Below are 20945 nucleotides of genomic sequence, written 5' to 3'. Positions count from 1 at the left end.
CTCTCTGCCCTGATCTGGTATCCATCTGTTTCATAAGAGAGGATGTCTGAGGAGGCGCCATTCACCAGTGCTAGCTAAGTGAAGCTGAGCCCCAGAGGAGCCTCCTGGGAGAGCCCTTGCCTTCCTTTCCATCCCTGCCAGCAACTAACTCATCTTGTGTTTTTATCAGCAACATGGTCTGAGAAGTACAAAAATTTAAAAACCATTTAGTCCAGCTTCTTACCCCACCTCAACATCCTATCTTCAACAGAGATATACATCCTATGTTAGACCGAAATCTGCCTTCTTGAAATGTCCACATAGGAATTGTGGTTCCACCCTTTGAACCCACACATGGAATAAGTACTGTGGTGAATGTCCCTACTCAGGCACCCTGGCCTCAACCACTGCTGCTTTTTTTTCTCTCTCTCTCTCTCTCTCTCTCTCTCTCTCTCTCTCTCTCTCTCTCTCTCTCTCTCTCTCTCTCTCTCTCTCTCTCTCTCTCTCTCTCTCTCCCCTTTCTTTCCTTTCTTTCCTTTCTTTCCTTTTTTTGACAGGGTGTTGCTTTGTTGCCCAGGCTACAGTGAGTGCCATGGCGTCAGCCTAGCTCACAGCAACCTCAAACTCATGGGCTCAAGCAATGCTCCTGCCTCAGTCTCCCAAGTAGCTGGGACTATAGGCATGTGCCACCATGCCCGGCTAATTTTTTCTATATATATATTTTTAGTCGGTGGATTAATCTCTTTCTATTTTTAGTAGAGACAGGGTGTTGCTCAGGCTGGTTTTGAACTCCTGACCTTGAGCAATCCACCCGCCTCGGCCTCCCAGAGTGCTAGGATTACAGGAGTGAGCCACCGCGCCTGGCCTGCTTTTCTCTGAACAAGCTCCCATTGAAAATGTCTCTTAGAATAGAACCTGATGCTCCAGATGTGGCCCCAAGTGGGCAGAATACACTAGGACTATTATTTTTCTTGTTCTATGATTTAACTTTTAGAAATGCAGTCCAAAATTGTAGTAGCTTTTCTGGGAACTATTCTAGATTCTACTGGCTGCCATTTAGTTTAAGTCAAATCACTGGGGCTTTTTCACATGAGAAGCACTATTAAGCTCTTTCTGCCCTATATGCATGTGATTAGTTTTGTAACCTAAGTGCAGTATTTACCAAGCTTTAAACCACCATTTATTGATTGTCCACTATATGCCAGATCTTTGCTCAATGCTTTCATATAAATTATTGAAGCCTCACAGAAATCCTCTAAGGATGACATTATCTCTCTTGTACAGAGGTACGATGAGGCTGAGAGTGACCACCTCACTAATGAATGGCACAGTTAGAATTCTCATTTGGGTCTGGAGCCTCACACTCTTAAGCATTGTACTTTCTGGGTTTTTTAAAAAGATGTCTTTGAACCCTAATACTGACACTCATTGTGTTTATAATTCTTCCAAGTTTTGTGACATCCGCAAATTTAACTTGGCTTCTCAATCTTTATACTGTTTCCCAAACTTGGGTGGTGGATAAGATTGTTCTAAAGCCATGTTTTCAGCCTGTAGGGCACAAAATGAATTTACTGGGTCACAGCCAGCATTTAAAAAAATTAAATAGAGTGGGAAAATGTCAGGCCGGGTGCGGTGGCTCACGCCTGTAATCCTAGCACTTTGGGAGGCCGAGGCAGGTGGATCATTTGAGCTCAGGAGTTTAAGACCAGCCTGAGCAAGAGCGAGACCCCGTCTCTACCAAAAATAGAAAGAAGTTAATTGGACAGCTAAAAAATATACAGAAAAAATTAGCTGGGCATGGTGGTGCATGCCTGTAGTCCCAGCTACTCAGGAGGCTGAGGCAGGCAGGAGGATCGCTTGAGCCCAGGAGTTTGAGGTTGCTGTGAGCTAGGCTGACACCACGGCAACCTAACCCAGGCAACAAAGTAAGACTCTGTCTCAAAAAAAAAAGTCAAAGTCCATTACTGTAATAGGGCAAATTTTGTTTCAGGAAACTTCTATTACATGAGCATGGGATAGGGTATGTGTGGGGTGTGTGTGTGTGTGTACGTGCATACACATGTATGTGGGTCTTCATGTAAATTGTTTTTATAACTTTGGTTCATGCTCTAATAATTTGAACACCACTGCTCTAAAGGAAAAATGTTTTGGGATTGACTTAGGTTATAATTTTATATGTATATACATCTGTGTTGACCTAGCTCCTATAAAGTTAACACATGTAACTGCAAAAAAATCCAGTAAAATTCAAATCAATATAGTCATTCTGGGAGGATGATGTTTGACTGAACCCAAATCACGGCTTTCTGTGTAAGCAGGGCACAGACTTGACTCTCTGGGCTCCTTGGGTGCTGCATGCCCACCCTGTAGTGTGCCGGTGCAGAGTGACACAGTCCTCCCCCTGCTTCTGGAGAGAAGTCCTCCTTCACTTTGTACAGATGTATCATGAATTAAATGTGCAGAATTAAGTTGTCCTAATCAGCCCACACAGTTATAGTGGTGCACTTATAAACACACACACACACAGGCCCTGAGATGTGCAGGACTTGGTTAAGCAACAGTCTTCCAGTGTTTTGTGGTGTATGTTCACTTTTAAAAAGATGATCATCACAGGGAAAACACAAGAATAAAAAGGCCTCTGAGAAGCCTTTACTCTGGACCTTGGCGCTGTTATCCCAAGTTTGAGACACTGAGGTTGACCTTGCAGCAGCAAACTCCTCAGTGCTCAGGTGGAGGCATGTTCAGCTTAGTCCCCAGACTAGACTATTATCCTGCCCACATTTTTGCCCTTCTTGTTCGTAAGGATATTATGAAGATTTCAGTCAGATGGCAGTTGAAATAAAATGCATGATGTATACCATCTCCCTAATGTGTCCATCCAAAACCCTATAAGAAAGAAACAGATTTGTTCAGCGTGACTTGTTTTTTTTTTTTTGTTTTGTTTTTATTTTGGCATATTATGGGGGTGACTTGGTTTTTTTGTGACTCGGTGCTTATTCCTTGTGATCACGCCTTTCCCTCAGTAATAGTAGTACTGTTCAATCATTGGCTGTAGGATTTTGCTGAGGATCAGTGCCTGTAATATATCAGGACCTACATATACAATTTTGCCCAGAGCTGTCCTCTGGCTCCTCAGATAATTTGCAAGTGTGTCTGCAAAGCCTCCCCTCTCTGGTTTTGTGTGGACTTAGGACCTGGTAACCTATGTAAGGCGCTGGTGTGTTTTCTTACCAGCCCATCGCCTGTCCTGGGCTTCAGTTCCTCCCCCGCCTTTCCTTTACCTTTTCCTACTTAAGAGTCATCCTCCCAAAGAGAGAAGCCCCAGGGCAGCCAAAAACGATAATGGTTCTGATTTTTCCCCAGCCTCTGTCCTCTTCTCACCAAATTCCCTATAGGGGCTCAATCCCTGAGCCTTTTTGTTCTTTTTGAGTTTTCAAAGTAATACCCCTCTCTTGTTTCTGTACTTCCTGAAATCTACATTCAGAAGGTCTAGGGTGTAAGTCTGACTCTGGCCGTTGTCCTTTTCTCTAATGATTGTATGAACTCTAAGATGGCATAGATTCTTTCTCCCAAAATTCTCATGACTTCCATTTTCCTTATCTTGTTTTTCTTCTAGATCAGACTTCAGTGCAGAGTAGAGATTCCCTTCATTACTTCCTCAATCTTCTTTATTTTCCTTTATTTAAAAAAAGTACAATAGGCCAGGCGTGGTGGCTGCTGCCTGTAATCCTAGCACTCTGGAAGGCCGAGGTGGGAGGATTGCTTGAAGTCAGGAGTTCAAGACTAGCCTGAGCAAGAGTGAGACCCCAGTCTCTATTAAAAATAGAAAGATTAGCTGGGTGTCCTGGCTACTCTGGTGGCTGAGGCTCTTTTGAGCCCAGGAGCTAGAGGTTGCAGTTAGCTATAATGATGCTACCGTACTCTACCTTGGGGCAACAGAGCAAGAGTCTGTCACATAAAAAAATAAATAAATAAATACAGTAGAGTATATTCACTGTGGGAAAATGAAGTCAAGCAAAATTCTACCACTAAGAGATAATGGCTGGCCGGGCGCGGTGGCTCACGCCTGTAATCCTGGCTCTCTGAGAGGCCGAGGCGGGCGGATTGCTCCAGGTCAGGAGTTCGAAACCAGACTGAGCAAGAGTGAGACCCCCGTCTCTACTATAAGTAGAAAGAAATTAATTGGCCAACTAATATATATAGAAAAAATTAGCCGGGCATGGTGGCGCATGCCTGTAGTCCCAGCTACTTGGGAGGCTGAGGCAGAAGGATTGCTTGAGCCCAGGAGTTTGAGGTTGCTGTGAGCTAGGCTGAGGCCATGGCATTCACTCTAGCCTAGGCAACAAAGTGAGACTCTGTCTCAAAAAAAAAAAAAAAAAAAAAAAGAGAGATAATGGCTTTTTTTTTTTTTTAAACTTTTTCCCATTTGGCTATATTCATATATGTAAATTTACATATATGTAAATTAACAAGTGTTAAGGTTACATATATTGCATACATTTAAACAAAAGTAGAATTTATTTTCATTTTTGTTATATTCAGTCAGTTATCTCTGCCTAGTGTTGGTGATACCTATGGGGCCATACCTATTATCCTGTGTCAAAGTGTAGATTCACTTAAAGAAATTGCCCGTGGGCTCTATAGTCTATATGATTCCTGGGGCCGCTGTGCCTTTGTGGTAAAGGCTAAGGATGAAACACCCAAGACTTCAGAACAGAATGCAGCAGGCATGTATGTCCTTGTCAGGAGTCCTGGCTGAGCAGTGCTTCTCTCCCAGGCAGGTTTGGCATCTGGCTACAGCAAGAGCTTGAGTTAAGAGCTAGAGGAATAGTTGGGGGCCTCCCCCTGCCTACCATAGGGGGGTTCTGGTCTAGCTAGGGAGAGCCAGCAGTGTACAGCAGAGACAGCTCCATTATATAGCACAGCTGAGTTACTGAAGACAGTCTTGGTATCTTTGTGTTATCCCAGACTTTACGGTGGTTGGAGGGGACAGCCCTGTGGCCACAGGACCAGCTGTCCTCATGGCCTCGGATGGCTGAGTTTGAGGAGAGGAGAAGGTCATCTACTAAAATAGACCTAGGGCTGCTAACCTAGAGTAGGGAAGTGTGGGCAAGGGTTGTTAGCCTCTCTTAAAGAAGCAGCAACAACCAGAGGCAAAAGGAAATCTGAGACAAGTGGGCTTGGGTTCTTTTTGGGCATCTTGTGCATTACTCTGTTTCTTTTCTTCCAGCAGATCCACAGACCAGCATGGCTGCCACTGCTGCTGTCAGTCCCAGTGACTACCTGCAGCCTGCTGCCTCCACCACCCAGGCAAGTGGCCAGTGGGCTCTGGGGGCCGGACTGCAGCTGCCTGTACAGACGTGCTAAAAACCCTTTCTCCCCATTGTCTCACTATACATAGCCCAGGATAGGAGACTGGGGATGGTCCAATTACCCACATTTTCTGAATTAAGAAACCATGGCCTCAGTTGGATCAGGGGGAAATACCAGGATTAAACTCAACACTGCTTCCACCAGACCCCATTGCCCATAAAAGGAAAACAGAGGCTCTTTTTGTTATTGCCGTGAAGGAATGCCTTCCCCAGTCTATAGTCATATGTTCCAAGTACTAGAAAACACTTGATCAAAGTGTTTATTCCACCTATTGCCCCTCCCACCTTTTCTGCAACCCTTCCTCAATTGAGCAGTCGGGTCCTCAGTCCCTGTGGTGGGCTAAAGGAATGCCATCTAAGACCCAAGGACAATTCACTGTCCCTGTTAGAAACAAGGCCAGTGGGGAGCAAAGAAGGCAGCCCTTATCCTGTCCATGGGGTGCTTCTGGGGAGTTCTTGAGAAAGACATTTCCTACCTTTTCTCCCTTAGTTACTTAACAGAGAAACCAGCAGGGGAGGGGAGATAAGAGCCACTGCAGGGGAGGTGCTGGCAGCATGCCTGCCACAGGTGGGGAAGAGCCATGGCAAAGGCTGCCAGAAGCAAGAGGATCCTGACAGGCAGAGGTTGGCTGGGCATCGGGCCTTCCTGTCTCACTCCTTTTCTCTGCTGTTTTTTTTGCAGGACTCCCAGCCATCTCCCTTAGCCCTGCTTGCTGCAACATGTAGCAAAATTGGCCCCCCAGCTGTTGAAGCTGCTGTGACGCCTCCTGCTCCCCCCCAGCCCACACCACGGAAACTCGTCCCTATCAAACCTGCCCCTCTCCCTCTCAGTCCCAGCAAGAATAGCTTTGGAATCCTGTCCTCCAAAGGCAATATACTTCAGATTCAGGGGTCACAACTGAGCACCTCCTATCCTGGAGGGCAGCTGGTGTTTGCTATCCAGAATCCCACCATGATCAACAAAGGGACCCGATCAAATGCCAATATCCAGTACCAGGCAGTCTCTCAGATTCAGGCAGGCGGTTCCCAGACCATCCAAGTGCAGCCCAATCTCACCAACCAGATCCAGATCATCCCTGGCACCAACCAAGCCATCATCACTCCCTCACCGTCCAGTCACAAGCCTGTCCCCATCAAGCCAGCCCCTGTCCAGAAGTCAAGTACAACCACCACCGCTGTTCAGAGCGGGGCCAACGTGGTGAAGTTGACAGGTGGGGGCGGCAACGTGACACTCACTCTGCCAGTCAACAACCTCGTGAATGCCAGTGACACCGGGGCCCCCACTCAGCTCCTCACTGAAAGCCCCCCCACCCCACTGTCTAAAACTAACAAGAAAGCAAGGAAGAAGAGCCTTCCTGCCTCCCAGCCCCCCGTGGCCGTGGCCGAGCAGGTGGAGACGGTGCTAATCGAGACCACTGCAGACAACATCATCCAGGCAGGAAACAACCTGCTCATTGTTCAGAGCCCTGGTGGGGGCCAGCCAGCTGTGGTCCAGCAGGTCCAGGTGGTGCCCCCCAAGGCTGAGCAGCAGCAAGTGGTGCAGATCCCTCAGCAGGCTCTGCGGGTGGTACAGGCAGCATCTGCCACCCTCCCCACTGTCCCCCAGAAGCCCTCCCAGAACTTTCAGATCCAGGCAGCTGAGTCGACGCCTACTCAGGTACCACACCTCTCCGCACTTGCCTCCCTCCCCTCCTTTGGTTTTGGTTGCCCTTTGGCTTGCTTTGAAGATAATGCTGATCATCTGATTTGATCTGAGTGTCAGGAGTCAGAATCTTTTAGAGTGGGCAGTAAGTGGCCATTTCTACCTGAAAGATAGGCTGTCTTCAGTCCATAAGGCCAGTTCTGCTTATCCTTAGAAATCAGATGACACATAGGTATATTTTGGTTCTTTTTCTTGATGGGATGTCTTTTGGGGAATAGATAAGGGACAGATATATACTTTTAAAGTTTATTTTTTATTATAGAATTCCTCAGAACGGTCGTGAGAATGAAAACATTCCAGTGAGAACCATAGAATTTTATGTAAAGTAAGAAAACTAATGAAAAAAATCATTGTTAATAACATGGAAAAAATAGGAAGAAGCAGTCTAGCTTTATAGCAGGATCATTTAGGTCAGATTCATCTGGGATGTTAAATTCAATAAGAACTTTTGGCATTTATTGATGTCTCTAATAACTCCAGAAATCTGTTTAGCTCCAAGAGGCAGGTTTTATTCTTTGTGCGTGCCTACTGAGTGCCAGAGATTGTGCCCATATTTCAGATGGAGAACTCAGAAGTTATAAAGTATCCAAGATCTCATAGGGTATAAATGACAAGAGCCAGGATTCAATGCAGATTTCTAACTTCAAACTCCATACTCTTCCATTTTCCGCCTTGGCTCTTTGTGTCTGATGTGTGGCAGGTGCTGCCATTGAAATTGGGGACAAGGTTTTTTGTTGTTGTTGTTGTTTTAATTTAAAAAATAATAATAACCCATGTATGGGGGCTCATGCCTATAGTCCTAGCACTTTGGGAGGCTGAGGCAGGAGGATTGCCAGGAGTTCAAGACCAGCCTGAGCAACATAGTGAGACCCAGTCTCACAGGATGCGCACACCTGTAGTCCCAGCCACTTAGGAGGCTGAGGCAGGAGGATTGCTTGAGCCCAGGAGTTTGAGGTTGCAGTGAGCTATGATGATGCCACTGCACTCTAGCCGGAGCAACAGAGTGAAACCATGTCTCAAAAAAAAAAAAGCCCCTGCCATTGAGGGATTTATGATCTAGTTGTTCATAGACAGTGGTTAACAGTGAGAACTTGTCCAATCTCCTGGGTAGAGAAAAAGTGCCCTAGGCCAGGCACGGTGGCTCACGCCTGTAATCCTAGCACTCTGGGAGGCCGAGGCGGGTGGATTGCTCGAGGTTAGGAGTTCGAGCAAGAGCAAGAGCCAGCCTGAGCAAGAGCGAGACCCTGTCTCTACTATAAATACAAAGAAATTAATTGGCTTACTAATATATATATAAAAAATTAGCCGGGCATGGTGGCGCATGCCTGTAGTCCCAGCTACTCAGGAGGCTGAGGCAGCAGGATTGCTTGAGCCCAGGAGTTTGGGGGTGCTGTGAGCTAGGCTGATACCACGGCACTCACTCTAGCCTGGGCAACAAAGAGAGACCCTGTCTCAAAAAAAAGAAAAAAAGTGCCCTAGAACTGTGGACATGGACGTCTTACAGGAGGAAATCAGAGGTCTGCCCTAAAAAGCCTCCTCCCTTCCTCCTTTCTGGAATATTTTATGTTGCCAGGTGATTTTTTTTGTAAATTGTTTACTTAGCACAGTACCTGCAAGGTCCCATTATCAGATCTACCTTACAGCTGAAGAACTGAGGCAATACCTGCTCAGGTGCACATCCTCAGCAATGCCTCTTCTCCCTTCTATGAGGTCCCATATCTTGAGATCGATGAAGGCAGGACTTAAACCCAGGTCTTCCTAAGGAAGTAATTATACATATACAAAAAAATTTAGCCATATTATTTTTTAATGACTACATGTTTTCCATTATCCCAATATGCTGATTATTGTACAACTGATACACTGTAAACTGTTTTCCAGGCTGTTTCCAGTCTTGTAGCTACATAAATTCCTAAAAGGGGGTCAAGGATATGCACATTTTTATTTATTTTATTATTTTTTTTAATTTTAGTGTATTATGGGGGTACAAGTGTTAAGGTTACATATATTGCCCATGCCCCCCCTCTCCCCTTGAGTAAGAGCTTCAAGCATGTCCATCCCCCAAATGTTGCACATCTTACTCGTTTGGTTGTATATACCCATCCCCTCCTTCCCCCTCCCACCCTCCCGACACCCAATAAATGTTACTCCTGTATGTCCACTTAGGTGTTAATCCGTTAATACCAATTTGCTGGTGAGTACATGTGGTGCTGGTTTTTCCATTCTTGAGATACTTCACTTAGTAGAATGGGTTTCAGCTCTAAGGGATATGCACATTTTTAAAAAGTGTATTATTATATTCTATATTAGAGCTTGGCAGTCTCTGGCAGTGAGGTCAAAACTGCCTTACCCACCTGCTTTTTTTTTTTTTTTTTTGAGACAGAGTCTCACTATGTCGCCCTGGGTAGAATACAGTGGCATCATCACAGGTCACTGCAACCTCAGACTCCTGGGCTGAAGCCATCCTTTTGCCTCAACCTCCCGAGTAGCTGGGACTACAGGCTCTCATCACCATGCTCGGCTAATTTTTTCTATATTTGGTAGAGATAGGGTCTTGTTCTTGCTCTGGCTGGTCTCCTAACCTCAAAGATCCTCCTGCCTTGGCCTCCCAGAGTGCTAGGATTACAGACATGAGCCACCATGCCCCAGCCTCCCACTTGCTTTTGTAAATAAAGTGTAATTGGAAAACAGACATGCTGGCTGGGCGCGGTGGCTCATGCCTGTAATCCTAGCACTCTGGGAGGCCGAGGCGGGCGGATTGCTCGAGGTTAGGAGTTCGAAACCAGCCTGAGCAAGAGCGAGACCCCGTCTCTACTATCAATAGAAATAAATTAATTGGCCAACTAATATATATAGAAAAAATTAGCCGGGCATGGTGGCACATGCCTATAGTCCCAGCTACTCGGGAGGCTGAGGCAGGAGGATCGCCTGACCCCAGGAGTTTGAGGTTGCTGTGAGCTAGGCTGACACCACGGCACTCACTCTAGCCTGGGCAACAGAGTGAGACTCTGTCTCAAAAAAAAAAAAAAAAAAATATATATATATATATATATCGAAAAAAATTAGCCGGGCATAGTGGCGCATGTCTATAGTCCCAGCTACTCGGGAGACTGAGGCAGGAGGATCACTTGAGCCCTGGAGTTTGAGGTTGCTGTGAGCTAGGCTGATGCCACGGCACTCTAGCCAGGCAACAGAGTGAGACTGTCTCAAAAAAAAAAGAAAGAAAAAGAAAACAGACATGCTCATTCGTGGTGCATATGCACTACAATAGAGTTGAGTGGCTTAGGCAGAGAATATATGGCCTGCAAAGCCTAAAATATTTACCATCTGTCTCTTTTCAAAAAAAGTTTGTTGACCCTTCAGACACAAATATACACATAAAAAATCAGATTTGAAAAAAGGCTGTGTATCAGAAAACCGGGAATGAGATTTGTGTATTTATTAGGAGATGACCTGGGGTTTGTTTGTTGGCTTTTAACTGAGAAACACAATCCAGGAATTAAAAATAACCTCAGTCAAGATCACAGCAGGATTGTTTTTTTTTTTTTTGAGAAGAGTCTCACTTTGTTGACCAGGCTAGAGTGAGTGCCGTGGCGTCAGCCTAGCTCACAGCAACCTCAAACTCCTGGGCTCAAGCAATCCTCCTGTCTCAGCCTCCCGAGTAGCTGGGACTACAGGCATGCGCCACCATGCCCAGCTAATTTTTTGTATATATATTTTTAGTTGGTCAATTAATTTATTTCTATTTTTTTAGTAGAGACGGGGTCTCGCTCAGGCTGGTTTTGAACTCCTGACCTTGAGCAATCTGCCCGCCTCGGCCTCCCAAAGTGCTAGGATTACAAGCGTGTTTTTTCTTTTTTTCTTTTTGAGACAGAGTCTCACTTTGTTGCCCAGGCTAGAGTGAGTACCGTGGCGTCAGCCTAGCTCACAGCAACCTCAATCTCCTGCACTCAAGCAATCCTACTGCCTCAGCCTCCCAAATAGCTGGGACTACAAGCACACGCCACCATGCCCGGCTAATTTTTTCTATGTATTTTTAGTTGGCCAATTAATGTCTTTCTATTTTTAGTAGAGATGGGGTCTCGCTCAGGCTGGTTTCGAACTCCTGACCTTGAGCAATCCGCCCACCTCAGCCTCCTAGAGTGCTAGGATTACAAATGTGAGCCACCCGGCCTGGCCTGGATTGTTTTTTCAAAGAACTTTTTCCCCATAATCCTCTCATCACATCACTTCCGAGTGCTTGAATTCCTACACACAGGGACACTCCCCATACCACAATACAATCATCAAACCCAGGAAATTAGCAGTGAAGCACACTACTGTCAAATTCAGAGACCCCATTCAGGTTTCACTACTTGCCCCAACAATTTCTTTATGGCACAAGGATCTGATGCAGTATTACACATTATATTTCTTTGTCCTGTCTCCTTAGTCTCTTTTGATCTGAAACACTTCCTCATTCTTTACTTGACTTTCATGATCTTGACACTTTTGAAGGCTACAGGTCAATGTTCCTCCATTTAGGTTTGTGTGCTGTTTCCTGCTGATTAGATGCAGGTTGTATATTTTTTGATCTCACAGAATTGCTACTGTGTTCTTACCGTATCCTAAGAGGTGGAGCAAGATTTCAATTTGCTCACTTCCTAGTGATGGTTAAAGTGATGCCTGGCAGATTTTTGTACCTTAAAAGTAACTTTTTTTCTCTTTATAATTAATTAATATGTTGTAGGGAGATAATTGGAGACTATAAATAGCTCATTCCTCATCAGACTTTTGCCCACAGTATCTTGTGCTGTGAAATTTTTTATTTACCCTTTTTTTTTCTTTTGAGACAGACTCTCACTCTGTTGCCTGGGCTAGAGTGCTGTGGCATCAGCCTAGCTCACAGCAACTTCAAACTCCTGGGCTCAAGTGATCCTCGTGCTTCAGCCTCCTGAGTACCCTCCTGGGACTATAGGCAGGTGCCACCATGCCTGGCTAATTTTTTCTGTTTTAGTAGAGACGGGGCCTCATTTTTGCTCAGGCTGGTATCAGACTCCTGACCTCAAGCAATCCTCTTGCCTTGGCCTCCCAGAATGCTAGGATTACAGGTGTGAGCCACCATGCCCGGCCTATCTATATATATTGAAATTTACAAGTTTCCTCCAATATCTCTAATTCCCATCCTACACCACTGGGGTCTGTCTGGTTTCTCCCTTTCCATATATGTAACTCTCTTTTCTGACAGTAAGAGCCCTCACTCCCATTTATCCTTAATATGCTTGTATTCTGGGTTGGTGCCCCCATATGTAACTAGTTTCCCACGGCCACCAACTCTCCCATGTGGACACCCTCGGCCTGCTCCTGTCAGCACCTCCCCCATAACACCCTCCTCACCCCCTGCAAATGCCCTCCTAGCTCATTCAGCCTGTAAAATACTTTTTTTTGAGTCTTTGTTGCCCGAGCTAGAGTGCCATAGCGTCAGCCTAGCTCACAGCAACCTCAAACTCCTGGGTTCAAGCGATCGTCCTGCCTCAGCCTCCCAAGTAGCTGGGACTATAGGTACACACCACCATGCCTGGCTAATTTTTTTCTATGTATTTTTAGTTGGCCAATTAATTTCTTTCTATTTTCAGTAGAGACGGGGTCTCGCTCTTACTCAGGTTGGTTTCGAACTCCTGACCTTGAGCTGTCCACCCACCTCGGCCTCCCAGAGTGCTAGGATTACAGACATGAGCCACTGTGCCCGGCCTATTTTGTCCAATCTGAATCAGAGAAAAGTTTTTTTCATTAATATGTGGCTCTCAAAGACTAATATGAACCTGTTTTCATTTATTTGATGGTCACAAGTATACTGCCATCTATTTCTCCAATTCTGAAGTTTGACAATATTTTTACATGCTGAGTAAATAAAATGTTTGTAATTAAATTAAATCAATAATAGTCAGCATTTGCCAGCTTAGTATGGAGATGCCATCAGCCCTTTGTTGAACATCAGCAGTGCAAAGATGGAGGTTTGGATGAGAACAGAGGCACTTCAATTCTCACTTGAGCAAGGACATTTAAGGTTCCAGGAGTACAGTCGCTCCTGGGCACTGACTTTCTGTCTCTGTCCCCTCCCAGGTCTACATCCGCACGCCTTCCGGTGAGGTACAGACAGTCCTTGTCCAGGACAGTCCCCCAGCAACAGCTGCGACCACCTCTACCACCACCTGTAGCAGCCCTGCATCCCGCACTCCCCATCTGAGCGGGACTAGCAAAAAGCACTCAGCTGCAATTCTCCGAAAAGAGCGTCCCCTGCCAAAGATTGCCCCTGCTGGGAGCATCATCAGCCTGAATGCAGCCCAGCTGGCGGCAGCTGCCCAGGCAATGCAGACCATCAACATCAACGGGGTCCAGGTCCAGGGTGTTCCTGTCACCATCACCAACACTGGCGGTGAGGAAGGCCCCCATGGCTAGGGTGTTGGCAGTGGTGCCTGTGCCCCTGGCATGTGGGAACTGTGGGCCAGCCCCGGGATTTCCAGTAATGACAGTGAGGATCCAGCCCATTGTAGTTTAAGAGCGTGTCCATCTGTAGCTTCTCTTCAGTTCTTACAGTAGTGCTAAGAGATAGTTTAAGACACATGTCCCCATCTGACAGCTGAAGACCTTGAATGTGATGGATAAAATAGCTGTGCTCAGGAGAACTTTCCAGCTGATGTCCAAATGCAAAAAAAGCTACTTGAGGGAGAAAGCCTTGCGTTAGGTTGGAAGAAAAGGAGGTAGCCCTTGGCAGTGGGAATAGCTTGTGCTGCACTTCAGTGCATTGATGAGATTCACACTGTGAAAGTAGCCTTGCAAATAATGGGAAAATTGAAACTATTTACCAAAAATGGTGCCTTACATTCTTTCCCTGGGTAAGGGGCAGTTTTTAAGGTAGTAGGGGCTCTCTGAAGGATCTCCTCTTTTCATCCTTAATAAGTTTTTGGCACTTCATGCATTTGGTTTTTCCACTAGAGGTGACCCCAGAAGGGGAGGACAAGGCATCCTAGAGGACTTGATTTTCCCCCAAACCCGTAGAACTGTGTCCTCACTCTTTTTTTTTTTTCCTCCCTCCCTGTCCTCACTCTTTAAAATTTTTTTTTATTTTTGGGTCTTCCAGTAAGAACTGGAAAGCCTGTTAGACGAATTCTAAAAGAGCCATAACACTTGTGTTCTCGCTCTTATTAACAAAAATCCCTGGCAATCTTCCTGAAAGAGTTGGTATTTCACAAATGCCTAAGGATGGAGGAGACTCAGGAAGAAAAGCTCCAAGACAACCCAAGACAAGACGCTTCCCAATGGAAATCATGTGGGCAACATCTTAAAGTGAATTCTGCTTGCATAGTACAGTGCTTCAGGCCACTGACTGAAGTTGTTGGCCTCAATTCACATCTGGAGTCAACCGTTTACTAGCTGTGTGACCTAGATATGTTTTTGAGCCTATTTCCTCATCTGTAAAATGGTGATGATAGTACCTATTTCATAGGGTCATGAAAGTTAAATGAGTTACTGCTTATAGGGTCTCTAAAATGTATCTTGCACATAACAGGCTCTCAAAAATATTACCTGCTACAGTTTCGATCCTTATCATGTGCAGAAGGGAGGAAGGGTTGATCCGAGGTTCTAGGCTTCCTTGCCCTGACCCTGCCCTCTTCATCCCCACAGGGCAGCAACAACTGACGGTGCAGAATGTTTCTGGGAATAACCTAACCATTAGCGGGCTGAGCCCCACCCAGATCCAGCTGCAGATGGAGCAGGCCCTGGCTGGAGAGACCCAGCCTGGGGAGAAGCGGCGCCGCATGGCCTGCACATGTCCCAACTGCAAGGACGGGGAGAAGAGGTAACTCAAAGAGAGGAGCCAGGCTGCCAGGATGGCCTGTGCTGTGTTCCCCAAGCCCCTTCTGGGACTGTTGCCCAGGGCTTGGAGCCAGCACAGACCCTGGGAGGAAGAGCTGGTGGCTGTGTGCCACCTTGCCTTCTGCCTTTTCTGTGGTCTCTGACCTGACCCCACATCCGCACTCCATCCTGTTCCTGCCCCCATCTTCTACCTCCCGCCTCTTCCCATTCCCTCCACCCCACTCTCATCCCAATTCTCAGATCTGGAGAGCAGGGCAAAAAGAAGCATGTGTGTCACATCCCTGACTGTGGCAAGACATTCCGGAAGACGTCCTTGCTGCGGGCCCACGTGCGCTTGCACACCGGCGAGCGGCCCTTTGTCTGCAACTGGTTCTTCTGTGGGAAGAGGTTCACGCGGAGTGACGAGCTCCAGCGGCACGCTCGCACCCACACAGGTCAGCTCCCACCTCAGCACCCTCCACCCACACAGCTCAGTCCCCACCTCTACCCCCACCCCCACTCTACACCCGTAGGAACATCGAAACTCCTGGCCCAGCCAGGAATTACCACACTGAACAAGCACTACAGCCCGTCCAGGGACTATACAGGAGATTCTTTCAAGCCATTCCTTTATTACTATTGTTTCCCAAAATAATTAACCAACCTGATGACTTTGGCCATATCCGCATAGATGGTTACTTACCAAGCACTGATGTTACATGCCAGGCACTAAGCACTCTACAGATTACCTAATTAATCCTGGTAAGCACCGTATGGGAGGATACTTTGATTATGGCCATTTGCTGAGGATGGAGAGGAGCCAGGTCACACAACTAGGAACTGGTAGAGCTGGGTTCAAACTCAGGCCCTGCCACACTCTTAATCACTATCCCACACTGCCCTTCCTACTGCTTAGTGGTTTTCCTTAAATTATTTCATCTTTTTTACTTAGTTATGTCCTAAGCAATATTTTTTTTTTTTGAGAGAGAGTCTCGCTCTGTTGCCCAGGCTAGAGTGCCGTGGCATCAGCCTAGCTCACGGCAACCTTAAACTCCTGGGCTCAAGCAATCCTCCTGCCTCAGTCTCCCAAGTAACTAGGACTATGTGCCACCATGCCTGGCTAATTTTCCTATTTTTAGTAGAGACGGTGTCTCTCTCAGGCTGGTCTCAAACTCCTGATTTCAAGCGATCCTCCCACCTCGGCCTCCCAAAGTGCTAGGATTAAAGGCATGAGCCACTGTGCCCAGCCTAAGCAATAATTTTGATTTCACAAGTTTGATATCACAGTTATAGTTTTATGTATTGGCAAATAAATGCAAAACTGTTAGAAAAATGTTCATCTTTCTACCACCTGAAATTGTTCTGGGTGGTCTCTGGTGGTCACACACTTTGGTTGAATGCTGTTCTAGTGAATGCCCCCAGTGAGCAGACCCCTGTCCTGGGACTGGGGAGACATGTGACCCAGGGCTCCAGCTTCTGGCCAGTGTGGTAGACAGGTCATATCCCCTAGAGGCTCCACACCACAGCAGCTGACCTAGCTGGGTCAGTGTGGTTTGGACTAAGTGAGTACTCAGGGCCAGCAAGGTCAGGATGGAGTGGGGTTTTCCTGTGAGGGTGAGGATGCTGATTCAGGTTCAAGGTCAGAGGGACAAAGATCAGAAGAAAGCAGATGGACAGGCTTATACAGGAAGACTCTGAGGTGCAAGGACTCAAAGGACAAGGCATGAGAACAATGTAGATGGAACAGGTCAAATGGGGGGCAGAGAGAAATGAGAATTGATAAAAAGGTTTAGATCAGTAGACACTAGTGAGCAAATGCATAAGCAGGAGGTAGGCAGAATGTGGCGACAAGGCCATGTCAGCTTTAATGGGTGCCCCTCACATGTACCTCTCCTTGTCAGGGCCAGGACAGAGTCTGTGCATGGGCTTTCTGAGTGCTTGGGCTTTCGGGTGACAGGCATCTCCTCTTCCCAGGGGACAAACGCTTCGAGTGTGCCCAGTGTCAGAAGCGCTTCATGAGGAGTGACCACCTCACCAAGCATTACAAGACCCACCTGGTCACGAAGAACTTATAAGGCCAACTGAGGCAGGAGGCCCCGAAGATGCAACCCCCATCTGTGTCCTGCCTGGGCCCCTGACAGAAAGGAGCACCATGGCTACCCTGGGCCCGCCCTCAGGCCCCCTCCTGTTCTGCGACCATGTCCCACAGGAAGGGGCTCTGCTCCCTGTACTCTCCTCCTGAAGCCCTCTGGCTCTGCCCTGGCCCTTCCCCTCTCAACACGAGCTCCCGGCCTGCCCAGACTGTGGACACTGGCCATGCCCAATGAGACGTTCTAAACCAGGACGCGTGGGAACCTTTATTTCCAAAGGAAAAACATGCATTTCACTCCGTCGAGGAGCAAAGTGAGCCCCCGCCCCGCCCCACGCCCCACTCCCAACACTGCCGGAGTCGCATCGTGCCATGACCCCATCTCCCATGCCCCCCTAGTCCCACTAGTCACTCTGGATGTGCGGGGGCCCTGCCCCACCCGCACCCACTTCTGGAGGGGCTCAGCAGGCCACCTCCACTCCAGTGCCCCAGCCCTGCCACAGCTCTCCTCCAGCACATTCCAACTTTCTTTTTTTTTTTTTTTTTTTTTTTTTTTTTTTTTATCATTCTTTGCTGAAGACATCAACTTTCTATTAACAAGTCAAGATACCCCCCCTCCTCCAACTCCCCTCTTTTTCTATGGAGAACGTTGCCTTATACTCTCTACTTCAGATGATGAACACTGTGTATTGTGTGTGCTTTAAAGAAGTTTTATTTAATTGCTCCTTTCTTCCTTTCCTTATTGTTCACCTCCCCGACGCCTGCTTTCAGTTGAGGGTTTTGGGGGGCAATGATGAGCATATGAATTCTTTTCCTTACTCTAGCAATTCTCTTTTCTAAATGACACAGCACTTCAACCCAAATCTGGATTCAGAGGAACACACCTTCACATCTGAACCCCCTCTCTCTCCCTCTCATCTCACCCGCCTGCCCGGCCCAAGCTCTACTTGTGTACAGTGTATATTGTATAATAGACAATTGTGTCTACTACATGTTTAAAAAACATATTGCTTGTTATTTTTGAGGCTTTTAAATTAAACAAAAATCCAACTTTATTTTTAGTTGTAACTGCTTGAGGTATGTTTTATGAATTAAGTGACAGATTTGTTATCCTTTATTAACGATGTACTTTGTTGGTCAGCAGTGGGCTGACAAAAATTTTTTCTTGCTAATAAATTTAGTTGCCTGAGGCAAAACCTGCAATTTGGCAATTTGGCTTCCTTGGTTTTTTATCTTGGAGAGCTCAGAGGAGGAAGCCAGGGTCTCTCAGAGCCATCCACACTGGGACCAAGATAGGACTGTGCTCTCCTGACCCCTGGCAAGTCCAGGCCACAGCCTGCAAGGGGCTGCAGCCACATGACATGGCACTGGCACGAGCCCCCAGAGCACCTCCAGAGGCAAGGGCCCAATGCAGGTGTTTCTGCATTTTTCTTCTATAAGCCAGTTTTGGTCATACCACAAAGCGGATACCGCAGAGTCAAGTCACAGCAATGACTTCCTTAACCAGGAAGCCAACTCCTCCACTCATTTCTCCAACCCCTAGAGGAAGGCTTTGGCCTCAGAGCCCATTAATAAGAAGCCTGGAGAGAAGAGCCAAAGGGCCTATGGCTCAGTTCCTTCCAGAAGGGTAGAGTCTGGCAAAAATGCAGTTCCCCAAGGGCCAAGGGCCTGGCCAAGGTGGAGGGCAAGGCAGCTAGAGGCCTGGAAGCCCACCTCCACCCAAGAGAGCATCCCGGCCAGATTCTGGTTCTTTCTATCCCCTGCCCAGCACCCCAGGGAAGGCAGCAAGTTGAATGCACCTTTTGGTTTTAGCAAGTGCTGTAGATCTAAAAGTTTGGTGGGGATGATAATTTTTTTTTCCCCAAAACTAATAGCAATTCAGGTTGTGATGTAATACAAATTAAGATTGGAGCTAGCTCAGTACATGTGTTTTAAGTCTCGAGGGGCCTAAAGAGCATCCGGGCTGAGGGGAGAGCATGTAGAACAGCACATGCTTTTTACTCACCCTCAAAAGGACGCAGCCGGGATCGCCGTTCTATTCAGCAGTGGTGAGACTTGTTTTGATCTATCCATTCCATTGCTGTTTGCTTTGTCACCAGCCACCTGCAGCTCCTAGCAAACAGCTTTTCCTTAGAGCAGTGGCCCCTCACACAGCTGAAGAAGTAAAAAGGACACAGATCTCAGATGGATCCAGGTTCTCTGCCCTTGACCACTTTGTCGACAGGCAGAGGACCCTTCTTACCCACACTTAAGCCCTGAGGGCAATACCAGACCAGCTGAATCTACCCTGGCCCAGGAGCCTCTTCCTCATCCCCTCAGCCCTGCATCTCATCGCTGCGGTGGCAGCAGGGGGAAGACGTGAGGTGTATTTATCTCTTCATGGGTGGATTACACAACTGGAGAACTGCCTTGCTGCGTTCTGAATAAGGGGATTGGTGGAGAGAAGGGGACCATTAACAAACTGACCTCTTTCTGCCACATGTTTCCCTTGGCTTTGCTCTCAGGCACAAAGAATGATCCTTTCCTGGGAGCTGATTCCAAATCATGTGCTTTATGCTGTAAGTGCAGAAACTGACCTGACTCCTTGGCATTGTCGTCGGGAAGGGAAGGTGCCGGCCCCAGGTGGGCAGAATGTGCATGCTGGGACAGAAGTTCCCTTCTTCAGTGAGACACGGGTCAGAAGTTATGCCAGGCCATCTCTGCGTCCCAAGAGATGCCTGAGTTAGGGAGCGTGAGAATGTCCCAGGCGAGTGATGGCACGGGGAAAGCACAGAAAGATCTCGTGGCAAATTAGCCCTCATCTGGCTTTAATCCACCCTTTCTTTGAGAGTTGCATCAGGTGGGAACCGTTGAGGGAGTGACACAGCCCAAGCTCCCAGTAGGCAAGAGGGCTCCACGACACCTGATCCCAATGGGCCCTTAATGAAAATCTGGGGACAGGCTACACCCAGCAGCTCGAGGGTGGGGGCCTCACACCTGTGGTTCCTCCTCTGCCCTCTTCTTTCCTCAAGGTCATCTATGCCAAAGGCCGCCTCTCATGCCCCTCCTCTCTGCCCAGCTGACACTCAGCTCTGTGGCTTATTATCCCAGACATTAGGGTTCCATGCCTGAAAGAAAACAGGGCTGGGAAGGACTCCCCCACAAAGGCCAATCCAGGCACAGTATGTACATTGCTTTTTAAACCAAACCATCAAAGAGGGCTCACCCTTCCTTCAAACCACTCAGTTCATCTTTACAATTATCTTTTGATCACCCTGTGAGGCCCCACACTTGTTTGATGACAGTTCTGAAGTTAGAGCCAGCCACATGCCTTGGTGACATATGTTGAGGAAGGCAGAATGAGGAAAGAGAAGGGTTCAGACCTAGCCCCAAGCCCTGAGTGGTGGGTAGGACCCCTGAGTGGATGCAGCTGTCTTGATCCAAGTGGCAGAGAATGGGGAGTTTTTCTTTTGTTTCTTTTTTTTTTATTATTTTTTTTTTATTTTTATTTTTATTTATTTTTTTTTTTTGAGACAGAGTCTCGCTTTGTTGCCCGGGCTAGAGTGAGTGCCGTGGCGTCAGCCTAGCTCACAGCAACCTCAAACTCCTGGGCTCGAGTGATCCTTCTGCCTCAGCCTCCCAGGTAGCTGGGACTACAGGCATGCGCCACCATGCCCGGCTAATTTTATATATATATATCAGTTGGCCAATTAATTTCTTTCTATTTATAGTAGAGACGGGGTCTCGCTCAGGCTGGTTTTGAACTCCTGACCTTGAGCAATCCGCCCGCCTCGGCCTCCCAAGAGCTAGGATTACAGGCGTGAGCCACAGCGCCCGGCCTTTTTTTTTTTTTTTTGAGACAGAGTCTCGCTTTGTTGCCCGGGCTAGAGTGCCATGGCATCAGCCTAGCTCACAGCAACCTCAAACTCCTGGGCTCAAGTGATCCTCCTGCCTCAGCCTCCCCAGTAGCTGGGACTACAGGCATACA

The 20945-nt window shown here is 47.2% G+C and overlaps 1 protein-coding gene and 2 non-coding genes across 8 annotated transcripts in view; 1 reads left to right on the top strand and 2 right to left on the bottom strand.

Annotated features, from left to right (window-relative positions):
* The window catches only part of SP2 (Sp2 transcription factor), a 28652-nt gene extending 11147 nt beyond the window's left edge, over positions 1-17505 (top strand). For 2 of the 3 annotated variants that reach the window (XM_012765983.3, XM_075994516.1), the window contains exons 2-7: positions 5210-5289; positions 6034-7008; positions 13156-13468; positions 14719-14893; positions 15151-15344; positions 16864-17505. In XM_012765983.3, coding sequence (XP_012621437.1) covers positions 5210-5289; positions 6034-7008; positions 13156-13468; positions 14719-14893; positions 15151-15344; positions 16864-16964 — 1838 coding nt within the window. In that variant the 3' untranslated portion in view covers positions 16965-17505. The remainder of the gene's footprint in view (positions 1-5209; positions 5290-6033; positions 7009-13155; positions 13469-14718; positions 14894-15150; positions 15345-16863) is intronic. The other variant, XM_012765987.2, reaches the window with a different exon arrangement.
* On the bottom strand, positions 1764-20104 carry LOC105872159 (uncharacterized). Of its 4 annotated transcripts, none has more exons than XR_012913080.1 (4): positions 19221-20104; positions 18984-19132; positions 8717-8811; positions 1764-2865 (listed from the first exon to the last, which is right to left on the bottom strand). It is a non-coding gene; the product is annotated as an uncharacterized LOC105872159 (transcript). The 4 variants fall into 4 exon arrangements; XR_012913081.1 differs by having other exon boundaries at positions 19225-20104; XR_001154461.3 differs by having other exon boundaries at positions 18984-20104.
* LOC142862302 (U7 small nuclear RNA) lies at positions 14161-14222 on the bottom strand. Its single transcript, XR_012913369.1, has one exon. It is a non-coding gene; the product is annotated as a U7 small nuclear RNA (small nuclear RNA).
* Positions 20105-20945: the final 841 nt, after the last annotated feature.

The sequence above is a fragment of the Microcebus murinus genome, chromosome 18, assembly GCF_040939455.1.
Source record: "Microcebus murinus isolate Inina chromosome 18, M.murinus_Inina_mat1.0, whole genome shotgun sequence".
NCBI lineage: Eukaryota > Metazoa > Chordata > Mammalia > Primates > Cheirogaleidae > Microcebus > Microcebus murinus.
Note: the sequence above shows the minus strand (reverse complement) of the source record. Positions and strands in the feature narration are given on the sequence as shown.